General features: G+C 44.9%; 1 protein-coding gene across 1 annotated transcript in view; it reads left to right on the top strand.

Annotated features, from left to right (window-relative positions):
• dhrs7 (dehydrogenase/reductase (SDR family) member 7) overlaps positions 1-22,423 on the top strand; it is a 52,574-nt gene that overhangs the window by 23,659 nt on the left and 6,492 nt on the right. The window contains exons 5-7 of the mRNA XM_086002872.1: positions 16,423-16,662; positions 18,940-19,062; positions 19,527-19,742. Of these exons, the coding sequence (XP_085858998.1) occupies positions 16,423-16,662; positions 18,940-19,062; positions 19,527-19,742 (579 nt within the window). The remainder of the gene's footprint in view (positions 1-16,422; positions 16,663-18,939; positions 19,063-19,526; positions 19,743-22,423) is intronic.

Below are 22,423 nucleotides of genomic sequence, written 5' to 3' on the forward strand. Positions count from 1 at the left end.
TACTGAACAAAGTCTGGAGGTGAACTAACAACAGAAGACGCTACACAGGCTTATATACCTGAGTGGTCACTACTGGTACTACAGTATACAGGGGCTTCAGAAACATAGTTCCTCTTAAAGGTACATACACTACAATTCCTCCCCTTTTAGATAAATAGTACATAACATTTTAAATAATCATTAAATAACATTTTTACAAGAACAATAATATACACATTTGCTGAAGTTAATCAATTACAAATTCAGTCTCTCTGGAGGCTTCCTGACTCGGTCCGGATAACGCCTCGGTGGTGTAGTAGGTTCTTTTGGCAAGGTCGATTCGGCTTCAATGTCAGTTTCGGGTTCATCTGGTTCCAGTATCACCGGATCGGAGGTAGATACTATGGGTATCTCTGCTTCATCACTAGGTGTATAGAGTTGTGGTGTAGGTTGTCCTTTTTCGGATGACTCTATGATCTGGTCAGCATGGCGCCTTATTATGCTTTCTCCAATGTCCACGGTATACATCAGCGGTCCCAGTCGTGTGCAAATAGTTCCAGGCTGCCATTTCTCGGTACGGTAGTCCCGGGCCAAAACTGGTTGACCTATCTGGAAGGTTCTTATTATGTCCGTGAATGATTGAGACACGGACAGCAGGAGTTGAACAAAACAAGTCTTTACTGATTGAAGTCAATCGGGAAAACTGAAACTACAGAGGCTCACTAGCGCCTTTTATACAGGGGTGGTCACTGCCGGTACTGCAGTCTGAGACCAGTTATTCTCTTAAACGTACATACACAACAATTCCTCCCCTTTTAGATAAACAGTACATAACATTCATTTAACAACTAAATGATAACTAATTACAATCACAATTACGGTTGCTAGATACATTGGTTAAGTTTAAGCAATTATAAGTTCAGTCTTTGAGGAGGCTTCCTGATTCTGTCTGGATAACGCCTCTTTGGGGTATCAGGTTCTTCTGGCAAGGTTGAGTCGGGATCAATGTCGTCGTTTGGTTCATCTGCTTCCAATATCACCGATTCTGCGGTAGCTGCAATTGGTACGTCGATTTCATTGCCAGGTGTATCAGATCGTGGTGTGGAGTTGACGTTTTCCAGTGACTCTAGAATCTGGTCAGCATGGCGTCTCTCAATGCTCTCTCCAACGTCCACGGTATACATGAGAGGTCCTTGCCGTGTACAAATCGTTCCTGGCTGCCATTTCTCTGCGGTAGTCCCGGGCCAAAACTGGTCGACCTATCTTAAAACTCCTGGTCGGCCTTTCATTCATATTCTGAAACTGCCTGTCCTCCACATCTCTTCGGACGTTTGGCTTAACCAAATCCAAGCGGCATCGTAGTCTTCGATTGAAGAACATCATGGCTGGAGTTTGGTTGGTAACCACATGTGTCGCATTCCGGTAGGCAAACAAGAAGTTGTCCACCTTGTGTTGTAGGGGTATATCTTCATTACACATTGCCTTGATAGCCTTCTTGAATGTTTGAACAAACCTCTCGGCCAATCCATTAGTGGCTGGATGATATGGGGCAGATGTGTAATGCATAACACCATTGTTCTTTAAGAACCTCCGGAACTCTTCAGACACAAACTGTGGTCCATTGTCAGAGCAAATCTGTTCAGGCAGCCCATTCCTGGCGAATATGGTTCGTAAAACTGTGATAGTTTTTTCCGTGGTGGTTGAGGACATTTTTATTACCTCTGGCCACTTTGAATGTGCATCCACCGCAATTAAAAACATCGAGTCCATGAAGGGACCAGCAAAATCAATTTGCACCCTTTGCCATGGAGATGAGGGCCACTCCCATGGATGCACAGGAGCTTGTGGTGGGGCGTTTTGGACCTTCTGGCATCCTGCACAGCTCTTGGTCATCTCTTCGATTTCTCTATCGATTCCCGGCCACCACACAAACGCTCTGGCTAAGTTCTTCATTTTTACCCCACCCAGATGACCCTCATGAAGCTCATTGAGCACTCTATCCGTCAACTTAGGTGGAATTACTACTCTGGATCCACACATCAAGGTTCCTCTGCACACTGACAGCTGTTCTCTTCTCGGCGAGAATGCTGGCAGCAGTGGTTCGCCATGTGCTAGCCATCCCTTCACCGTTAAATCATAGACCCATGATAGTTTTGGGTCATTCCGTGTTTCCTTTTCTATGTTTGCATTCGTCACAGGGAGACATTCGACTATGGTCGAGTGGAATAATTCCATTGGATCCACTGCAAGGTCGTCTTCTTCCACCGTCGGCAACGGTAGGCGTGACAATCCATCAGCATTCCCATGCTGTTTAGTTCCTTTGTACTCGATGTCATATTGGTGTGCCCCTAGGAAAAGGGACCACCTCTGCAGCCATTGTGCTGTCATTATCGGTACGCCCTTCTGAGGGTTGAAAATGGAGACAAGAGATTGATGATCGGTTAGTAGAGTAAATTTTTGACCGTGCAGGTAGTGATTGAACTTCTTCACCCCCCACACTAGGCTGAGGGCCTCTCTGTCAATCTGGGCGTAGTTACGCTCGGCAGAAGTTAACGAGCGTGACGCAAAAGCTATCGGCCTCTCTAAACCATCAAGGAATTTATGTGACAGTACCGCCCCAATGCCGTAGGGAGACGCATCACACGCCAATCTGATCGGCAGTGCTGGGTTGTAGTGAGCCAATACTTCCCTTGAAGTGATTAAGTCCTTACTCTTCTGAAAGGCCCGCTTACAGTCATTGCTCCATTTCCATGCTACTCCCGTTCGTAGCAGGGCGTTCAGTGGGTGCAGAATTTTGACAAATTCGGCAAAAACTTATGGTAGTAATTCACCAATCCGAGGAATGACCTCAGTTGCGACACATTTTCAGGCGCTGGGGCCTTAACAACTGCTTCAATTTTGTCAGGGGACTTATGTAACCCCTCTTCATCAATCACGTGGCCACAATACGATATCTGTTTCTTAAAAAACTCGCACTTGGGGCGGTTGGCTCGTAGCCCATGTTCCCGTAGTCTAGTGAGCACCTGTTCTAGGTTGTTAAGGTGTTCACTGTCATCTTCACCTGTCACAAGGATGTCATCCAAGTAACACTGAGTCCCCGGAATTCCTTGCAGGACTTGTTCCATCGCTCTTTGCCATATCGCCGGAGCCGATGCTACTCCGAATACCAATCGATGATACTGGTAAAGACCTTTGTGAGTGTTTATCGTGAGATACTTCCTAGAGGATTCTTCAACCTCCATCTGCAAATATGCTTGTGCTAGGTCAATTTTTGTAAAACGCTTCCCTCCAGACAGTGAGGCGAAGATGTCTTCTATCCTTGGAAGAGGATATTGTACTGTGTGAAGGACTGGGTTCACCGTCACCTTGAAATCCCCACAGATGCGAACCTTCCTTGGCTCCTCAGACTTATTGCTTAACGTTTTCTTCATGACAGGAACGATGGGTGTCGTCCACTCGCTCCAGTCGACCTTAGACAACACGCCTGCCTTCTCCAGCTCTGCCTCGACGGCTGGGCGAACTGCATATGGTACCGGTCTTGCTTTGAAAAACTTGGGAATTGCATTCTCTTCTATTTTTATCGAGGCGGTTACGCCTTTAAGCGTGCCCAGTTCTTGTTGAAATACCTCTTTGGCGTTAGCTAAGATTGTTGACAATCGTCCAGGAGTGATGTCGTCATCTTTTTTACCGTCCACTGTCATTGCATGAATGGAGTGCCAATCTAAGCTTATCTTCCTGATCCATTCACGTCCCAATAACGGTGGTCCACCATTTTGCAGTATGTAGAGATACAATTTCCGTATTTTCTTGCTGTTGTATTCGACAGGCACCCTTATTTTTCCTCTGGGGTATACTTTTTGCCCCGTATACGTCGTCAAGACGATGGATGTCTCTCTCAAGGGTATGTGTGAGAATAGCCGCTCGTAGTCTCGTCGATTCATGACGGTTAGCGCTGATCCTGTATCCAATTCCATTTTAACTTGGGACCCTGCTATCGTGAGGGTGACCCAAATGGTTCAGTGATCCTCTTTTGCGATTACATTGTGAAGTTTGAGACAGCTTAGTCTCCTGTTCGCGGATTCACTATCGCTCATCTGGTCTTCGGAACTACTGTCCGTCATCTTTTGTACTTTCTTGTACAGTTCCTTAGTAGCCTTTTTGTTGTCGCTGGTCTTCCTCCCAGACCTGCAAACTCGTGCAATGTGTCCCATCTTTCCGCATTGCCTGCATATTTTGTCTTTGGACCAGCGGTCCTTCTGGTCATGGTTAGTTCTGCCGCAGCGATAACATTTTGCAAATCCCCGTGTCATTTCGTGGGTGCCGTATTCCTGTGGCTTTTGTTGAATTTCCGCAGCTCCCCTGGCTGCTGCTTCGTACGATACTGCCACGCTGAAAGCCTTATCTAGCGTCAGCTCTTTCTCTGAGAGTAACTTCTTCTGTGTTCCTTCACTCAGGAGTCCACAGACAAATTTGTCCCGTAGGGTATCTGCCAGTCCTGCTCCGAACTGGCAGTGCTTTGATAGCTTGCGTAGTTCCGTAAGGTACTCAGCATTGCTCTCATCTTTATGCTGAGTTCTCCTGTGGAATTTAAATCTTTCGGCTATCAACAGCGGTGCAGGGTTTAGGTGTTCCTGTAGGACAGCAACAATTTCATTAAAACTCTTCGCCTTCGGTTTGGCTGGAGTAATCAGGTCCCGCAATAGGCCGTACGTTCTAGCGCCCATTAAGTTTAGCAATACCGATGCCTTTTTCTCATCGGCTATTTCGTTTGCCTCGCAATATACCTCGACTCTTTCCACATACGTGGTCCAGTCCTCTATTGTATTATCAAAGGCAGTGATACAGCCAGTCTTCGGCATCTTGAAAATCTAAAATGGCGCCTCCCACGCTTTGCCTTCTTCCCCGATTTAACAAAATGGCGCCTCCCGCGCTTTGCCGCCTTCCCCGCTGTTACTAGCGCTGCTTTCCACGGTTCCCGTTGCAACCTGCAGCTCCTCGCGGTTTCTTGCGCGTTTAATATTTCTTTTTTTATTATTTTCCCGTCGTGGAACAACCCTGTGGGACTCTTGCCTCCCTCTTCTCGGGTCTATACGCAGCCCGGCTTCGTAGCACCGGCCGCGCCCTGTGTACTCCACCCTCTCTCTCTCTCCTCTTCCCGACAACGCTGCTCGGCCCCGTTGCAAGCCACCCGCTCGAGTTCGCGAACGCCGCAGCCCAGGAAGGATCAGTGTACTACCTGCCACCAGCCCGATTAGCTGAAGCACCGTCGACAGGAACCAGGCCCCGCTTTCGACAGCTTCTCCAGCAATCTTCAACTCCGCTAACACAGGGGCGGATGCCCACAGTCGACACCCGTTTCTACTGCTTTCTTCCTTCTGGCCTCGACCTCTGCTCACTTCACTGCAGGAATGGATCCCAGGAGGTGGTGCAGACTGTAGGTAAGTTCGTATCTGCTTGTCGCCAGTATTATGTCCGTGAATGATTGAGACACGGACAGCAGGAGTTGAACAAAACAAGTCTTTACTGATTGAAGTCAATCGGGAAAACTGAAACTACAGAGGCTCACTAGCGCCTTTTATACAGGGGTGGTCACTGCCGGTATTGCAGTCTGAGACCAGTTATTCTCTTAAAGGTACATACACAACAGTTCTAGTTGGCCTTTCATTCATGCTTTGAAATTGCTGGTTCTCTACGTCCCTTCTGATGTTTGGCTTGACCAAATCCAGCCGGCATCTTAGGCTTCTATTGAAAAACATCATGGCGGGGGTTTGGTTTGTAACCACATGTGTTGCATTCCTGTACGCAAACAAGAAGTTATCTACCTTATGTTGTAGATTTATGTCTTCATTACCCATGGCCTTTATGGCCTTCTTGAAGGTCTGGACAAACCTTTCAGCCAATCCATTGGTGGCGGGATGGTATGGGGCGGATGTGTAGTGCTTAACCCCATTGTTTTTTAAGAACTTCCTGAATTCTTCGGATACAAATTGCGGTCCATTATCAGAACACATCTGTTCAGGCAGCCCATTCCTGGCGAATATGGTCCTTAATACTGTGATGGTTTTTTCCGTGGTGGTGGAGGACATCTTTATTACCTCCGGCCACTTGGAGTGTGCATCCACCGCGATTAAGAACATTGAGTCCATAAATGGACCAGCAAAGTCGATATGTACCCTTTGCCATGGAGATGAGGGCCACTCCCATGGATGTAGAGGGGCTTGTGGTGGGGCGTTTTGGACCTTCTGGCATCCTAGACAGCTCGTGGTCATTTCTTCGATGTCTCCATCGATACCTGGCCACCACACAAACGCTCTGGCTAAGTTCTTCATTTTCACTCCACCCAGATGCCCCTCGTGAAGCTCCTTTAGCACTCTATCCTTGAGTTTGGGTGGAATCACCACTCTGGAGCCACACATCAAGGTTCCTCGGCACACTGACAGCTGTTCTCTTCTTTGCGAGAATGCTGGCAACAGTGGTTCGCCATGTGCTGGCCATCCCTTCACCGTTAAATCATAGACTCGTGAGAGAGTCGGGTCATTTCGCGTTTCCTTTTCAATGGTAGAATTTGTCACCGGTAGACATTCCACTATGGTCGAGTGGAACATCTCCACTGGGTCCACTGTAGGCGCCTCTTCCACCGTTGGCAACGGTAGGCGCGATAACCCGTCAGCATTCCTATGCTGTTTTGTTCCTTTGTATTCTATGTCATATTGGTGTGCCCCTAGGAAAAGGGACCACCGCTGTAGCCTTTGCGCTGTCATAATGGGAACGCCCTTTTTAGGGTTGAATATGGAGACGAGGGGTTGATGGTCAGTCAACAAGGTAAATTTTTGTCCGTGTAGGTAATGGTTGAATTTCTTCACCCCCCACACCAGGCTGGGTGCCTCCCTGTCGATCTGGGCAGTTACGCTCAGCTGAGTTCAATGAGCGTGACGCAAAAGCTATCGGCCACTCCGAGCCGTCAGGGAATCTATGCGATAATACCGCTCCCACGCCGTAAGGGGATGCATCGCACGCCAGTCTGATTGGCAGTGATGGGTTGTAATGAGCCAACACTTCCTTGGATATGATCAAGCCTTTGCATTTATGGAAGGCACGTTTACAGTCTTCGCTCCATTTCCAAACTACTCCCATTTGTAGCAGTGCGTTAAGCGGGTGCAGAACCATCGACAAGTTTGGTAAAAAATTTATGATAGTAATTTACTAATCCCAGGAACGACCTTAATTGTGAGACATTTTAAGGCGCTGGGGCCTTTACGACCGCTTCAATTTTTTCAGGTGACTTATGCAACCCTTCTTCGTCAATGACATGGCCACAATATGATATTTGTTTCTGGAAAAATTCGCACTTGGGGCGATTTGCTCGTAGGCCCCGTTCTCTCAGCCTCGTGAGCACCTGCTCCAAGTTGCTCGTTGTCGTTTTCTCCTGTTACAAGGATGTCGTCTAGGTAGCATTGAGTCCCCGGAATCCCTTGCAGGACTTGCTCCATAGCTCTTTGCCAGATAGCCGGAGCTGATGCCACTCCGAAAACCAGTCGATTGTACTGGTACAGGCCTTTGTGTGTGTTTATCGTGAGATACTTTGTAGAGGCCTCCTCAACCTCCATCTAAGAACATAAGAACATAAGAAATAGGAGCAGGAGTAGGCCAATCGGCCCCTCGAGCCTGCTCCGCCATTTAATAAGATCATGGCTGATCTGATCCTAACCGCCAATCCACTATCACAGAACCATCTCCTGAATCTAACAGAATTAGACACACGAAATAGGAGCAGGATCAGGCTACACGGCCCCTGGGCCCGCTCCGCTACCCACAGGGCCATGACCGATCCGAACCTAGACTCATCTCCAAATTCCTGCCCGCTCCCCGTAACCCTCAATTCCCTTTACTTCTAGGAAACTGTCTATTTCTGTTTTAAATTTATGTAATGATGTAGCTTTTACAGCTTTTTGGGGCAGCATATTCCATGGACCTACCACCCTCTGAGTGAAGTAGTTCCTCCTCATCTCAGTTTTGAAAGAGCAGCCCCTTATTCTAAGACTATGCCCCCGAGTTCTAGTTTCACCCATCACCGGGAACATCTTCCCTGCATCCACCCGATCCAACCCCTTCACAATCTTATATGTTTCAATAAGATCGCCTCTCATTCTTCTGAACTCCAATGAGTAGAGTCCCAATCTACTCAACCTCTCCTCATATGTCTGTGCCTGTGCTAAGTCAATTTTGGTGAAACGTTTCCCTCCGGATAGTGAGGCGAAAATATCTTCTATCCTCGGAAGAGGATACTGTACCGTGTGAAGAACCGGGTTTACAGTCACCTTGAAGTCCCCACAGATGCAAACTTTTCTCTGTTCTTCAGATTTATCATTATTCAACGTTTTCTTAATGACCGGGACGATGGGTGTTGCCCACTCGCTCCAATCTACCTTGGATAACACGCCTGCTTTTTCCAAATTCTCTAGCTCTGCCTCGACTGCTGGACGAATTGCGTATGGCACCGGCCTTGCCTTAAAAAACTTGGGAATTGCCGCATCTTCCACTTTTATTGAGGCGGTGGCGCCTTTCAGGGTTCCTAGTTCCTGTTGAAACACTTCTTTGGCGTTAGCCAAGATTTCTTTTAATCGTCCAGGTATGACGTCATCGTTTTTTTTCTTACTGGTCACCGTCAGTGTCTGAATGGAGTACCAGTCTAAACGTATCTTTCTGATCTATTCACGTCCCAACAACGGTGGACCACCATCTTGCAGAACGTATAAATACAACTTCTGTATTTCCTTGCTGTTGTATACAACAGGCACCCTTATTTTCCCTCTGGGGTATACTTTCTGCCCCGTATATGTCTTCAAGACAATGGATGTGTCTTTCAAAAGTATATGCGGAAATAGCCGCTCGTAATCCCGTCGACTTATGACGGTCAAAGCTGATCCTGTATCTAGCTCCATTTTGACTGGGGACCCCGCTATCGTGAGGGTAACCCAAATGGTCTGGTAATCTTCTTTGGCAATTACATTATGTAATTTGAGACAGCTTAGTCTCTTGTTTCCGGAGTCGCTATCGCTCTTCTGGTCTTCGGAGCTACTGTCCGTCATCATTTGTACCTTTCTGTACTTTTCCTTATTAACCTTTTTACTGTCAGCGGATTTCTTTCCAGATCGGCATACACGTGCAATGTGTCCCATCTTTCCGCATTGCCTGCATGCTTTGTCCTTAAACCAGCAGTCCTTCTGGTCATGGGTGGATCTGCCGCAGCGATAACATCTTTCGAAACCCCGTGTCATTTCATGGGTGCCGAAGTCCTGTGGCTTTTGCTGTATCTCTGCAGCTCCTCTTGCTGCTGCTTCGTATGATACAGCCACACTGAAAGCCTTGTCCAGTGTCAAATCTTTCTCAGAAAGTAGTCTTTTCTGTGTTCCTTCGCTTAGGAGACCGCAGACGAATTTGTCTCGTAGAGAATCTGCCAGTCCTGCCCCGAATTGGCAGTGCTTTGACAGCTTTCGTAATTCGGTGAGGTAATCAGCGTTACTTTCATTCTTGTGCTGATTCCTCCTGAAGAATTTAAATCATTCCGCTATCAGCAGCGGTGTTGGGTTTAAGTGCTCCTGTAAGCTATCAACAATCTCATTAAAATTCTTGTCCATCGGTTTGGCTGGAGAGATCAAGTTTCGTAACAGCCCGTATGTCCTTGCACCCATCAGATTTAGAAGTACCGATGCCTTTTTATCATCCGCTACTTCATTCGCCTTGCAATATACCTCCACTCTTTCCACATGTGGTCCAATCTTCTATATCACTATCGAAAGCAGTAATATTGCCAGTCTTCGGCATCTTGAAAATCTAAAATGGCGCTTCCCGCGCTTTTCCTCCGTCCCCGATGGATCAAAATGGCGCCTCCCACGCTTTTCTTTCTTCCCCGCCGAGTTAAGATGGCGCCTCCCGCGCTTTCCCGCCGCTGCCGCTGATGCCAACGCTGTTCTCCGCGGTTCCCGTTGCGACCTGCAGCTTTTCGCGGTATTTCTATTTTTTTTATATATCGCTTCAATATTCTCTCCGTAATTGAAGAACCATTCCCGTCGTGGAGCGGACCCTCTGTGACTTTTTTTATTATAGCGCTTCAATAGTTTCTCCGTTACTTGGAGAACCGTTCCCGTAATGGAGCGGACCCTCTGGGACTTTCCCCTCCCTCTGCTCGGTCTGAACGCCGACCGTGCCCGGAGTGCTCCACCCTCTCTCTCTCTTTGCTCCTGCTTCCCGACTCGCTGCCCGGCCCCATTGCAGAGCCACCCGATCGAGCTCTAGCCCGCCGCAGGCCAGGAAGGATCAGTGCACTACCTGCCACCAGCCCGTTTATGTGGTGTATGTGCCTTTAAGAGCAATGGTGGTGTATGTGCCTTTAAGAGCCCCAGGTGTGCGTAATGCCAGTAATTGCCACTTGGGCTATATAAGCCTGTGTATTGTGTATATCCTTTGGACCCCCCCCCCCCCAGACTTGCTTAGTAAATACCTATGAACCAACTCCTGTCTTCAGTGTCTTTATCTACAGACGGACACTACAGTGGCGACGAAGTGGAAACGGACTTACCTGCAATTCGGCAGCACTCAAGGACATCGATTCCTCCAGCGTCCAGAAGACTCAAGGAAGTAATAGAAACTGTGGTTTCACCAGCTGGCCAAGCTGGTGGCAGGTACTGCGCTAATCCTTCCTGGGCGTCAGGCTGGGGCTCCAGCGGCGGGCTCTACAGCTGAGACAAGCAGCGAAATCGGAGGCAAGCAATAACGGACTGGGAGGGTGCACTCGGGAGACGGCCGGCGCGGCAAGCAGGTCAGCATTTAGACCTCCGTCGGGAACGAGTCTCCAACAGTGAATAAACGGAAACCACAGTAAAACAGCGTTGTTATCGGTAGCAGCGGCGGGGAAGCGCGGGAAGCGCCATATCGTTGCTACAGAGAAAAAAAAAGCGCGGGAAGCGCCATACCTTTTTTTTGAAATGCCTAAGTCTGGCAATATTGATGCTTTTGATAACGAAACAGAGCCTAACTTTGGCAATATTGATGTTTTTGATAACAAGATAGAGGATTGGACCACATATGTAGAAAGAGTGGAGGTGTTTTGCACCGCAAATGGAATAGAAGATGAAAAAAAAGCTTCAGTTCTTCTGGATCTAATGGGCGCAGAAACATACAAGCTGTTACGCAACTTAATCACTCCAGCCGAACCGATGGACAAGAATTTTGAAGAGATTGTTGATACCCTACACTGCCAATTCGAGGCAGGACTGGCAGATTCTCTGCAAGACAAATTCATCTGCGATCTCCTAAGTGTAGAAACACAAAGGAAGGTATCTTCTAGAAAAGATTTAACACTGGACAAGGCTTTCAGTGCAATAGGAGTGGCAAAGATAAAGCAAAGGCCACAGGACTTCGGCACCCATGAAATGACACAGGGTTTCAAGAAATGTTATCGATGCGGCAGATCCAACCATGACCAGAGGGATTGCTGGTTCAAAGAAAAAGCATGCAAGCGATGCGGAAAGATAGGACACATTCCACGTGTATGCCGATCTGAAAATAAAAAATCCACTAACGGGAAAAGAATCAATAAGGAAAAGCACAGAAAGGTACAAATGATGACGGACAGTAGCTCCAAAGACCAGAAGAGCGATAGCGACTCTGGGAACAAGAGACTAAGCTCTCTCAAATTACACAATGTAATTGCCAATGAAGATTACCAAACCATTTGGGTTACCCTCACAATAGCAGGGTCCCCAGTTAAAATGGAGCTAGATACAGGATCAGCTCTAACCGTGATAAATCGACGAGATTACGAGAGGCTATTTTCGCATATACCTCTAAAAGACAGATCCATTATCTTAAAAACATATACGGGGCAGAAAGTCTACCCCAAAGGAAAAATAAGGGTGCCTGTGGTATACAACGGCAAAGAAATACAAAAGTTGTATTTATACATTCTACAAGATGGTGGTCCACCGTTGTTGGGACGTGAATGGATAAGGAAGATACGTTTAGACTGGCACTCCATTCAGGCACTGACTGTGACCAGTAAGGAAAAAAACAATGATGACATCATACCTGAACGATTAAAAGACATCTTGGCCAACGCCAAAGAAGTGTTTCAAGAGAAACTAGGAACCTTGAAAGGCATCACCGCCTCAATAAAAGTGGAAGATGCAGCAATTCCCAAATTTTTTAAGGCAAGACCGGTGCCATACGCAATACGTCCGGCAGTCGAGGCAGAGCTGGAGAATTTGGAAAAGGCAGGCGTATTATCCAAAGTAGATTGGAGCGAATGGGCAACACCCATCGTTCCAGTCATGAAAAAAGCATTGAAAAATAACTCTGAGGAACAGAGAAAAATTCGCATCTGTGGGGACTTTAAGGTGACTGTAAACCCGGTCCTTCACACGGTACAGTATCCTCTTCCGAGGATAGAAGATATTTTTGCCTCACTATCCGGAGGGAAACGTTTCACAAAAATTGACTTGGCACAGGCATATCTACAGATGGAGGTTGAGGAGACCTCTAAAAAGTATCTCACAATAAACACACACAAAGGCCTGTACCAGTACAATCGACTGGTTTTTGGAGTAGCATCAGCTCCAGCTATCTGGCAAAGAGCTATGGAGCAAGTCCTGCAAGGGATTCCGGGGACTCAATGCTACCTAGACGACATCCTTATAACAGGAGAAAACGACAACGAGCACCTTGCCAATTTGGAGCAGGTGCTCACTAGGCTGAAAGAACGGGGCCTACGAGCAAATCGCCCCAAGTGCGAATTTTTCCAAAATCAGATATCATATTGTGGCCACATAATTAATAAGGAAGGGTTGCATAAGTCACCTGAAAAAATTGAAGCAGTTATAAAAGCCCCAGCACCTGAAAATGTTTCACAATTAAGGTCATTCCTGGGATTAATAAATTACTATCATAAATTTTTACCGAACTTATCAACTATTCTACACCCTCTTAATGATCTACAAACAGGAGTGATTTGGAAATGGAACGAAGACTGTAAACGTGCCTTCCATAAATGTAAAGACTTAATCACATCCGAGAAAGTTTTGGCTCATTACAACCCATCACTACCAATCAGACTGGCGTGCGATGCATCCCCTTACGGCATAGGAGCGGTATTATCCCATAGATTCCCTGATGGCTCAGAACGGCCGATAGCTTTTGCGTCACGCTCATTAAACTCAGTTGAGCGTAACTATGCCCAAATAGACAGGGAAGCACTCAGCTTGGTATGGGGAGTGAAGAAATTCAACCATTACCTACACGGACAAAAATTTACCTTGCTGACTGACCATCAACCCCTCATTTCCATATTCAACCCTAAAAAAGGTGTCCCCATTATGACGGCACAAAGACTACAGAGGTGGTCCCTTTTTCTAGGGGCACACCAATACAACATTGAATACAAAGGGTCAAAACAGCATGGGAATGCTGACGGTTTATCGCGCCTACCGTTGCCAACGATAGAAGAGGCACCTACAGTAGACCCAGTAGAGATATTCCACTCTACCATAGTGGAATGTCTACCGGTGACAAATTCTGCCATTGAAAGGGAGACAAGAAATGACCCTACTCTCTCACGGGTCTACGATTTAACAGTGAAGGGATGGCCAGCACATGGCGAGCCACTGTTGCCAGCATTCTCGCAAAGAAGAGAACAGCTGTCAGTGTGCCGAGGAACCTTGATGTGTGGATCTAGAGTGGTGATTCCACCCAAACTCCAGGATAAAGTGCTAAAGGAGCTTCACGAGGGGCATCTGGGTGGAGTGAAAATGAAGAACCTAGCTAGGGCATTTGTATGGTGGCCAGGTATCGATGGAGACATCGAAGAAATGACCAAGAGCTGCCTAGGATGCCAGAAGGTCCAAAACGCTCCACCACAAGCCCCTCTACATCCATGGGAGTGGCCCTCATCTCCCTGGCAAAGGGTGCACATCGACTTTGCTGGTCCATTTATGGACTCAATGTTTCTAATCGCAGTTGATGCACACTCCAAGTGGCCGGAGGTAATAAAGATGTCCTCCACCACCACGGAAAAAACCATCACAGTATTAAGGACCATATTTGCCAGGAATGGGCTGCCGGAACAGATATGTTCTGATAATGGACCGCAATTTGTGTCCGAAGAATTCAGGAAGTTCTTAAAGAACAATGGGGTAAAGCACTACACGTCCGCCCCATACCATCCCGCCACCAATGGATTGGCTGAAAGGTTTGTCCAGACCTTCAAGAAGGCCATAACGGCCATGAGTAATGAAGACATAAAACTTCAGCACAAGGTGGATAACTTCTTATTTGCATATAGGAATGCAACACATATGGTTACTAACCAAACTCCCGCCATGATGTTCTACAATAGAAACCTAAGATGCCGGCTGGATTTGGTCAAGCCCAACATCCGAAGGGACGTGGAGAACCGGCAGTTTTAGGGCATGAATGAAAAGCCAACTAGGACCTTCCAGATAGGCCAACCGGTTTTGGCCCGGGACTACCGTACCGAGAAATGGCAGCCTGGAACTATCTGCACACGACTAGGACCACTGATGTATACCGTGGACATCGGAGAAAGCATAATAAGACGCCATGCTGACCAAATCATCAAGTCATCCGAAAAGGGACAACCTACACCACCACTCTATATATCTAACGATGAAGTAGATATACCCATATCTACCTCCGATCCGGTGAGACTGGAACCCGATGCTGGCATTCAAGCCGAATCAGCCTTGCCAGAAGAACCTACTACACCACCAGAAACCAGTACACCCCCGAGGCGTTATCCGGACCGAGTCAGGAAGCCTCCTGAGAGACTAACTTATAATTAATTAATACAGCAATGTATCTTATTTTGCATATAACATTTAATTAATAATTACTTAAAATATGATGTACTAGTTAGCTAGAAGGGGAGGAATTGTGGTGTATGTGCCTTTAAGAGCAATGGTGGTGTATGTGCCTTTAAGAGCCCCAGGTGTGCGTAATGCCAGTAATTGCCACTTGGGCTATATAAGCCTGTGTATTGTGTATATCCTTTGGACCCCCCCCCAGACTTGCTTAGTAAATACCTATGAACCAACTCCTGTCTTCAGTGTCTTTATCTACACACGGACACTACAGTTTAGCTGGGGAAACCACAGACTGGAGACCAAGCCTGGCCCTCGTTTTCGAGTTTCTTCGAGTTATTTTTTTTTTCTTGCTTCTGGCTTCGACCTTCGTCTGAAGAATCGATCCCCTTGAGGTGCTGCCGAATTGCAGGTAAGTTTGTTTCTAACTCGTCGCCACTGTTAGATCCGTGTGTTAATGGAGACACGGAATGCAGGAGTTGATTTAACAAGTGTTTACTGAACAAAGTCTGGAGGTGAACTAACAACACAAGACGCTACACAGGCTTATATACCCGAGTGGTCACTACTGGTACTACAGTATACAGGGGCTTCAAAAACATAGTTCCACTTAAAGGTACATACACTACACATGCTGTGCTCTTCTTTTGTGAAAACATTCACAAAAACGGGGTCACCAATGTAGGAATTAACAAATTCCTACGAATAACTGAGATCGACACCAGAGAACGATTAAACAGGTCTTTACTCAATGGAGATGCCAAGAGGACTGACTGGGCAGTCCCGTGGTTTGCGACGTGACGTCATCACGTTTGCCCGCGTTTTCCCACGCTCAAAGGGGCCACGCCTCGTACATGCAAACTCTATATACAAAACACAGTAATGCCTAACACAATGGTACAGGTTTAGGCTGGTGTTAGAACATCGTTAAAGAGAATTATATACAGTAAGCCAGAGTCATTCAGTGGTTCTGCCACAACATATTTTTTTCCACAGGTCGGTGGCGTACTCTGGAGCTACGCCACCAGCTGCAATTTTTGGCCCAACATATGTAAAGTATTTACTGTTTGTGACAAGTTAGGCAATTTACAATGTAAAAATGGTGACAATTTTTTATTCTTTTAAAATGATGATAATGCTAACATCTGAGCTCATCTTCATCCCTCTGGTTTGGAGACTTTCCTTTGGCACAAATGAGCCATTGTACGTTGACATGCAGGTGTGATGGCACGAGTAATAAAACTCACTTGCCTTTTTAAGACTTCCCTCACAAGAAGCTTGACTTATCCTTTCTAATTGTTCCTGCCATTTTCCATCTCTTTAGGCAGTAGAAATAAACGATTTTCTCACATGTTGAGAAAAATATTTAATTTGTTAATCTCAATCAGTCGCTGATTTCTGCTTATATCTTGCTGAGCTGCTTGAATTAGCAGAATAGTATAGCTGTAGTGATAATAAAAGATCTATGTTAGAGCATTTGTTCAGAAACAAATCTGAAACTTTTTTAAGGCTAGAAATATTCAAAACCTCTCTGTTGCTCGTTTAATATTTCTCCGTGTTTTTTTTGCAGATTGATATTTTGGTCAATAATGCTGGGCGTTCCCAGCGCTCCCTATTCCTGGAAACAAACCTTGATGTTTACAAAGCTATAATGCAACTGAACTTCCTTGGGACAGTCTCGCTGACCAAGTGTGTTTTACCTCACATGATCAAGCAGGAGAAAGGACTAATTGTCACCGTCAGCAGCTTGGCGGGCCTTGTTGCTGCACCTGTTTCTACAGCTTATGCAAGTAGTAAACATGCTCTTCAGGTAGGCGGTTTAACTGCAGACAGTAATTATTTTAGCTGTCACAAACTTATCTCATTGATCTTTATTCTTCTATTGTTAGTTTTCTGATGTAGTGTTTTTAATCTGTTTCCACAATTCTGCACTATTTAAGTGACTTTTTTTTGGAATGTAACCATTGGTGTTGAATCCTACAGCTAAGAAAAACAAAAGTCATGTGATTGTGACAGAATTGCAAAGTCACATACTGAAGGATCATTAAAAAAATTTTTAAACCAATTTCAACTATAAATTCCTGGATTTTTTTCATGTTGTTGGATCAGTAAAAAGCAACTCCCTCTGATTATAACCTAAATCCACTCTGGTCTTTCCTGGTTCCCAGATGCTGTGCATTGCATTAGTGATGTCATCATGCATGCTACGTGATGAATGTTATGTGCAGATAGATGACTTGCATCCCAGGTTGCTAAGGGAATTGGGGGAGGAGATAGCGGAAGGGCTTGCCATAATTTTCCAATCTTCCCTAGATGCAGGGGGAGGTGCCTGAGGATTGGAAAGTGGCAAATGTGACACCATTGTTCAAGAAAGGGTGTAAGGACAATCCTAGTAACTACAGGCCAGTCAGTTTAACATCAGTGGTGGGTAAAATTTTAGAAACAATAATCAAAGAAAAAATGAACAGGCACTTGGAGAGGTTTAAGCTAATTAAGGAGAGCCAACATGGATTTGTAAAAGGCAGAACGTGTTTGACTAATCTAATTGAATTTTTTGATGAAGTAACGGGGAGGATTAATGAAGGGAATGCAATGGATGTTGTCTACATGGGTTTTAGGAAGACGTTTGACAAAGTACCACATAGAAGGCTAGTTAACAAAATTGAGACTCATGGAATAGGTGGGTCAGTAGCAGCTTGGATAAGGAATTGGCTTAAGGGCAGAAAACAGTGAGTTGTGGTAAATGGCTGTTTCAGACTGGAGGATGGTAGACAGTGGTGTTCCCCAAGGGCCAGTGCTGGGACCACTGCTTTTTTTGATATATAAAAATGACCTGGATATTGGAATACAGTGTAGAATTTCTAAATTTGCCATTGGCAAACAGTGAGGATGATAGCCTTTCTATATCCTGTTGCAGTCGATTGCTATCAAAATGGGCAGACAAGTGGCAGATGGAATTTAATACAGAGAAGTGTGAGGTGATGCATTTTGGCAGAAGGAACAGGGAGAGGCAATATACACTTAATGGCACTGTTTTAAAGAGTGTGCAGGGACAGAGGGACCTGGGAGTTAATGTGCATAGGTCCCTGAAGGTGGTGGGACATATTGAGAGAGTGGTTAGTAAAGCATATGGGATCTTGGGCTTCATAAATAGAGGTATTGAGTACAAATGTAGAGAAGTTATGCTGAACCTTTATAAATTGCTGGTTAGGCCACATTGTCTCCAGTTCTGGTCACCACACTTCAGAAAGGATGTGAAGGCACTTGAGAGGGTGCAGAGGAGATTTACCAGAATGGTTCCGGGGATGGGGGATCTTAGCTACAAGGACAGGTTGGAGAAGCTGGATTTGATTTGATTAGAGCAAAGGAGGTTGAGGGGTGATTTGATAGAGGTGTACAAGATTATGACGGTTTTGAATAGGCTAAACGGGGAAGGCTGTTCCCACTAGTTGATGGTACAAGGACAAGGGGACACAGATTTAAGGTTTTGGGCAAGAGATACAGAGGGGATCTGAGGAAAAACTTTTTTCGCAACGAGTGGTGAGGATCTGGAACTCGCTGCCGACGGAAGTGGTGGAAGCGGAGACACTCAATGTTTTCAAGGGGAGACTGGATAGGCACTTGAAGGAAATAAACTTGCAGGGCTACGGGGATAGAGCGGGGGAATTGGACTGACTGGATTGCTCTACAGAGAGCCAGCATGGACTCGATTGGCCGAATGGCCTCCATCTGTGCTGTTATGATTCTAAGTACATACACAATCACAAAACCTGAGAGATTTTGGGATGTGATTTTCAGCAGCAAATTCTCAGCACTTAGCGCAGATTCAAGATTTTCATAAATCACACTGGGATAAATTAAATCAGACTGTTAATATTGAATTTTTTTAATTTAGAGTTCATAGGAAAATTCTGATGGCTTGACTTAAAAGCACAGTGATGGTTTTAAGTATACTGCCAAACATAACATGTGAAATGAATGTGTGGAATAATGACATTTAAAAAAATATTAGAAATGGTTTAATAGTAAGGCTACCACTTACATACAAAGTACAAATACTGATTCTATACTGTATTCTCTTTTCTAGGGATTTTTTAATTCCCTTCGACCAGAGCTTGCTAGTCACCCAGGCATTGTAATCAGCACTGTTTGTCCTGGACCTGTCCACTCAAATATTGTGAAAAATGCTTTTACCGAAGAGATAAATAAGGTACAGTGATGTACCGATCACTAGCAGTCACTAGTGCAGGAGAGCCAGGATTGTTTGAAGGGTTGTTGTTTATCCTCTATAATAAGTGTGATAGTATTTTTTTGCATTCTTTTAAATAAAACTCTTACAATGTTTAAAATATTCACGCTAATGAGAATATTGGCTAAACACGGAGAACAATTCAACATATTAGGATTGAATCAGTGAGTTTTTATCTTAATGATTCAATGGAACACTGAATTAAAATATATACTTTTATATGGATATATAAAGGATAACTGTAATTCATTTTCTAACTGAGGGCACATTTATATAATGCCCCAAGTTTTATTTATTTTGAATTATCACTTTCCTATGAGGCAGACTGCTAGCTTGGCTGGTATGCTTAATGACTGTATAGAAGAATATAGAAATCCCATTGCATTATTGCTTTGTTTTGAAGCTTACTGGTGCTTTTTCTTTAGGCTGTGACCGAGAGTTCTGTACAACCCCGCAGAATGCCAACAGTTCGTTGTGTCCAACTGATGCTAGTTGGTATGGCAAATGAATTAAAGGAGATGTGGATTTCAGAGCAGCCATTGCTACTTTATGTTTACCTGTGGCAGTATGCTCCTACCTGGGCCTGGTTTGTTGCAAACAGGGTATCTGTGAAAAGAGTCAAAAACTTGAAAAGTGGGTTGGTAGGTACAATTTTGGAAAGATTAATCTCTGTGTATGTTAACAGTTCCTTTAAAAAAAAAGTTCATTGTTGTTTGTACATTATAATGAGCTACAAAGTTTGTCAGCTTCTTAAAAGAATACTCCTGGGTAAGGCTAATAACTGGAAGAATTAAAAAAGACATGATTGCATTTAAATAATAAAAAAGAAATCTCTTGCCTATGGTTAGTCTGTCATTCAGAGGCACTATTTCTCTACTTCCAGAGACTGGGATGACTAGCCTGTTTTGGATTGAAATGCTACTGCATGGAAATGGATTATTCTCTTGGAGTACCCCTTCAAATATGTAATTAGAATTAACAAAATTACATTTTCCACTTAAACCTATAAGATTTAAATAACATTCTCCCCTAGGCTGTGTTAAACTAGATTTAGATTTACATTTTTTAAGTGACTGACATGAGTAGAAACCCATTGCCATACAAGAGTCTCCAAAAAAAACTGACAGTTCACACAGGTAGGCTTTCTGTTTTTACCTCATATAGGGACACACCCCACTGAGTTAAGACCAGAAAGCTTAGGTGCAGGTTGGCAAGAGCCAAGGCTTAGGAATCCCCAAGTCGATGTTGGAGTTTAACCAGCTAAAACTTACACAGTGCCTAGTGTACTGTGGATCTGCCTAGCTCAGGTTTTGGACTACCAAATCTGCCAGAGGGTTGCAACAAATGGTTATAGACCTGAAACGTTAACATAACTTCCTCTTTCCACATATACTGCCTGACTTGCTGTGTATTTCCAGCATATTCTGGTTTTATGCCAGAGAGTTGATTTGGTTGCAATCTTTCATTGCTAAGTGTATCATTTTAGAGCTAACTGGAGCGTGCTTACCTCCCTCCTCTCCCAGGAACTATGTCACTAGATGGTCAGACAATTGGCAAATTCAAGTTTGGGACAGCAGAGAACGAAAAGTCCCCATGGTCACCATGCTGAACTCAACTCACTAAAATGTGAGTGCATTGCCACCTGACCATTGTAAGGCTCAGGAGGAATCTTGTATTGCCTTTATTGATTTTCATAATATTCAACCTAGTGTGAGGAGCTCATATATTTCTTTGTCACCAAGATCAAGACCATCTATTCAGCTGCTTCCCTTACTCCCTAAGCCAAACCTCCAGTCTCTGCCCACTCCATCCCTGAAATCTCAGTCTTTCTCTCACTTTCTTTTTCTTTCTCATGTTTGTTCCCCCTCCTGCCTCCTTGACCTTATTCCCACTAAACTCCTGGGCATCCATTGTGCCTTCTTGAACCACATTCTACCGTAATATGATAACTGGTTCCCTTCTTTGGGTGTTGCCCCTCTCCCTTTTAACACCACCATCAATCCTTCTCAAAAATAAAATCTCTGACTTTGCTGTCCTTGCTAACTATCGTCCCAATTCCAACCTCTCTCTTCTCCAAGGTCCTTGAATGTGTTGTTATCTCCTGGAACTGTGCCCATCACATCCCACAACTCGCGTGTGAATCCCTCCATCTGGCTTCTACCCCTCCCACAGCACCAAATAATCATAACCAAAGTAACAAACAATATTTTCTGTGACTTTTAACTTCTTTGATCATAGCTAGAGCATCTCTAGCAGTTACTTCTCTTCCCACCCCTGCAAGTTTACTACCAGAATCCCCAAAAGGATCTATCCTTGGCCCCCACTTTTCCCACATTTGCATGCTGCCCTTTAGCAACATCATCTACAGCCATGGGGTCAACTTCACATACCCCAAGAACATCCAGCTCTACCTCTTCACCACCACTGTCGACAACCCTACTGTCTCTTCACTGTTGGACTATATCTCTAACATCCAGTATTAGATGAGTCTTAACTCCCTCCAGCTAAACATTTGGAAGACCATCATCTTCAGCCCCTGCCACAAACTCCCTTCCCTGGTAACTGTATCAGGCCAGGTGTTTACTGCAGTTCCAAGACCCGTGAGGGTAGGTGGAAGATTAACAGAATCTATTTCTATCAAGAGTATTGGGAGAAGAATTATGCATTGTACTATTCAATAGTACAATACTATTCAATATCTTCATCAATGATGTGTTGGATAACCTAAGGGATGATCTATTTCTGAAAGAATCGCGGTATTGCTTTTCACAGATGATGCTTTGTTGGCAGACTCGCCCAGGGACCTGGTGGGTTCTGTTCCCCATCTGAACAATGGGCTAGCTGGTGTAATGTAATATATTGTAGGTGCTCCCAAGTGCAGTATTATGGCCTATGGTTCAAAGAGAATCTCGAAAGGTATTGATTGGAAGATACAAGGAGCACCCACCCCAATTGTCGATTTTATATCAGTGTCTTTCGGGTCTCGTGAATGCCAACTGGGTTCTTCGGAACCGTGCTGAGAAGGGGTGTAGGGCATATGGGTCTTTTTTAACTTTCTTTAATGACAGTAAATCCCAATGTAGGCCAATGGATTTAGCAAAATGTATAACTATATGTAGTATTGTGCCAGTAAGGAGCACCTGGAACAAATGAGTTCAGTCAGGATTTTAGCACAATTACACATTCAGGCTGAGTTTTAATAGTAAACCTAACTTCACAGCAGCTAAAAACTAATTCCATAGTGAGCATAGGCAAGCTGACCTCTACATAACTCAGGTTTATGCAAATCCTAGTTTTTACATTTCCTAGTTCAGTTACCTAA

This window comes from Somniosus microcephalus, chromosome 12 (assembly GCF_052327205.1).
Source record: "Somniosus microcephalus isolate GS21.2 chromosome 12, FLI_Smic_1.0, whole genome shotgun sequence".
Lineage (NCBI taxonomy): Eukaryota > Metazoa > Chordata > Chondrichthyes > Squaliformes > Somniosidae > Somniosus > Somniosus microcephalus.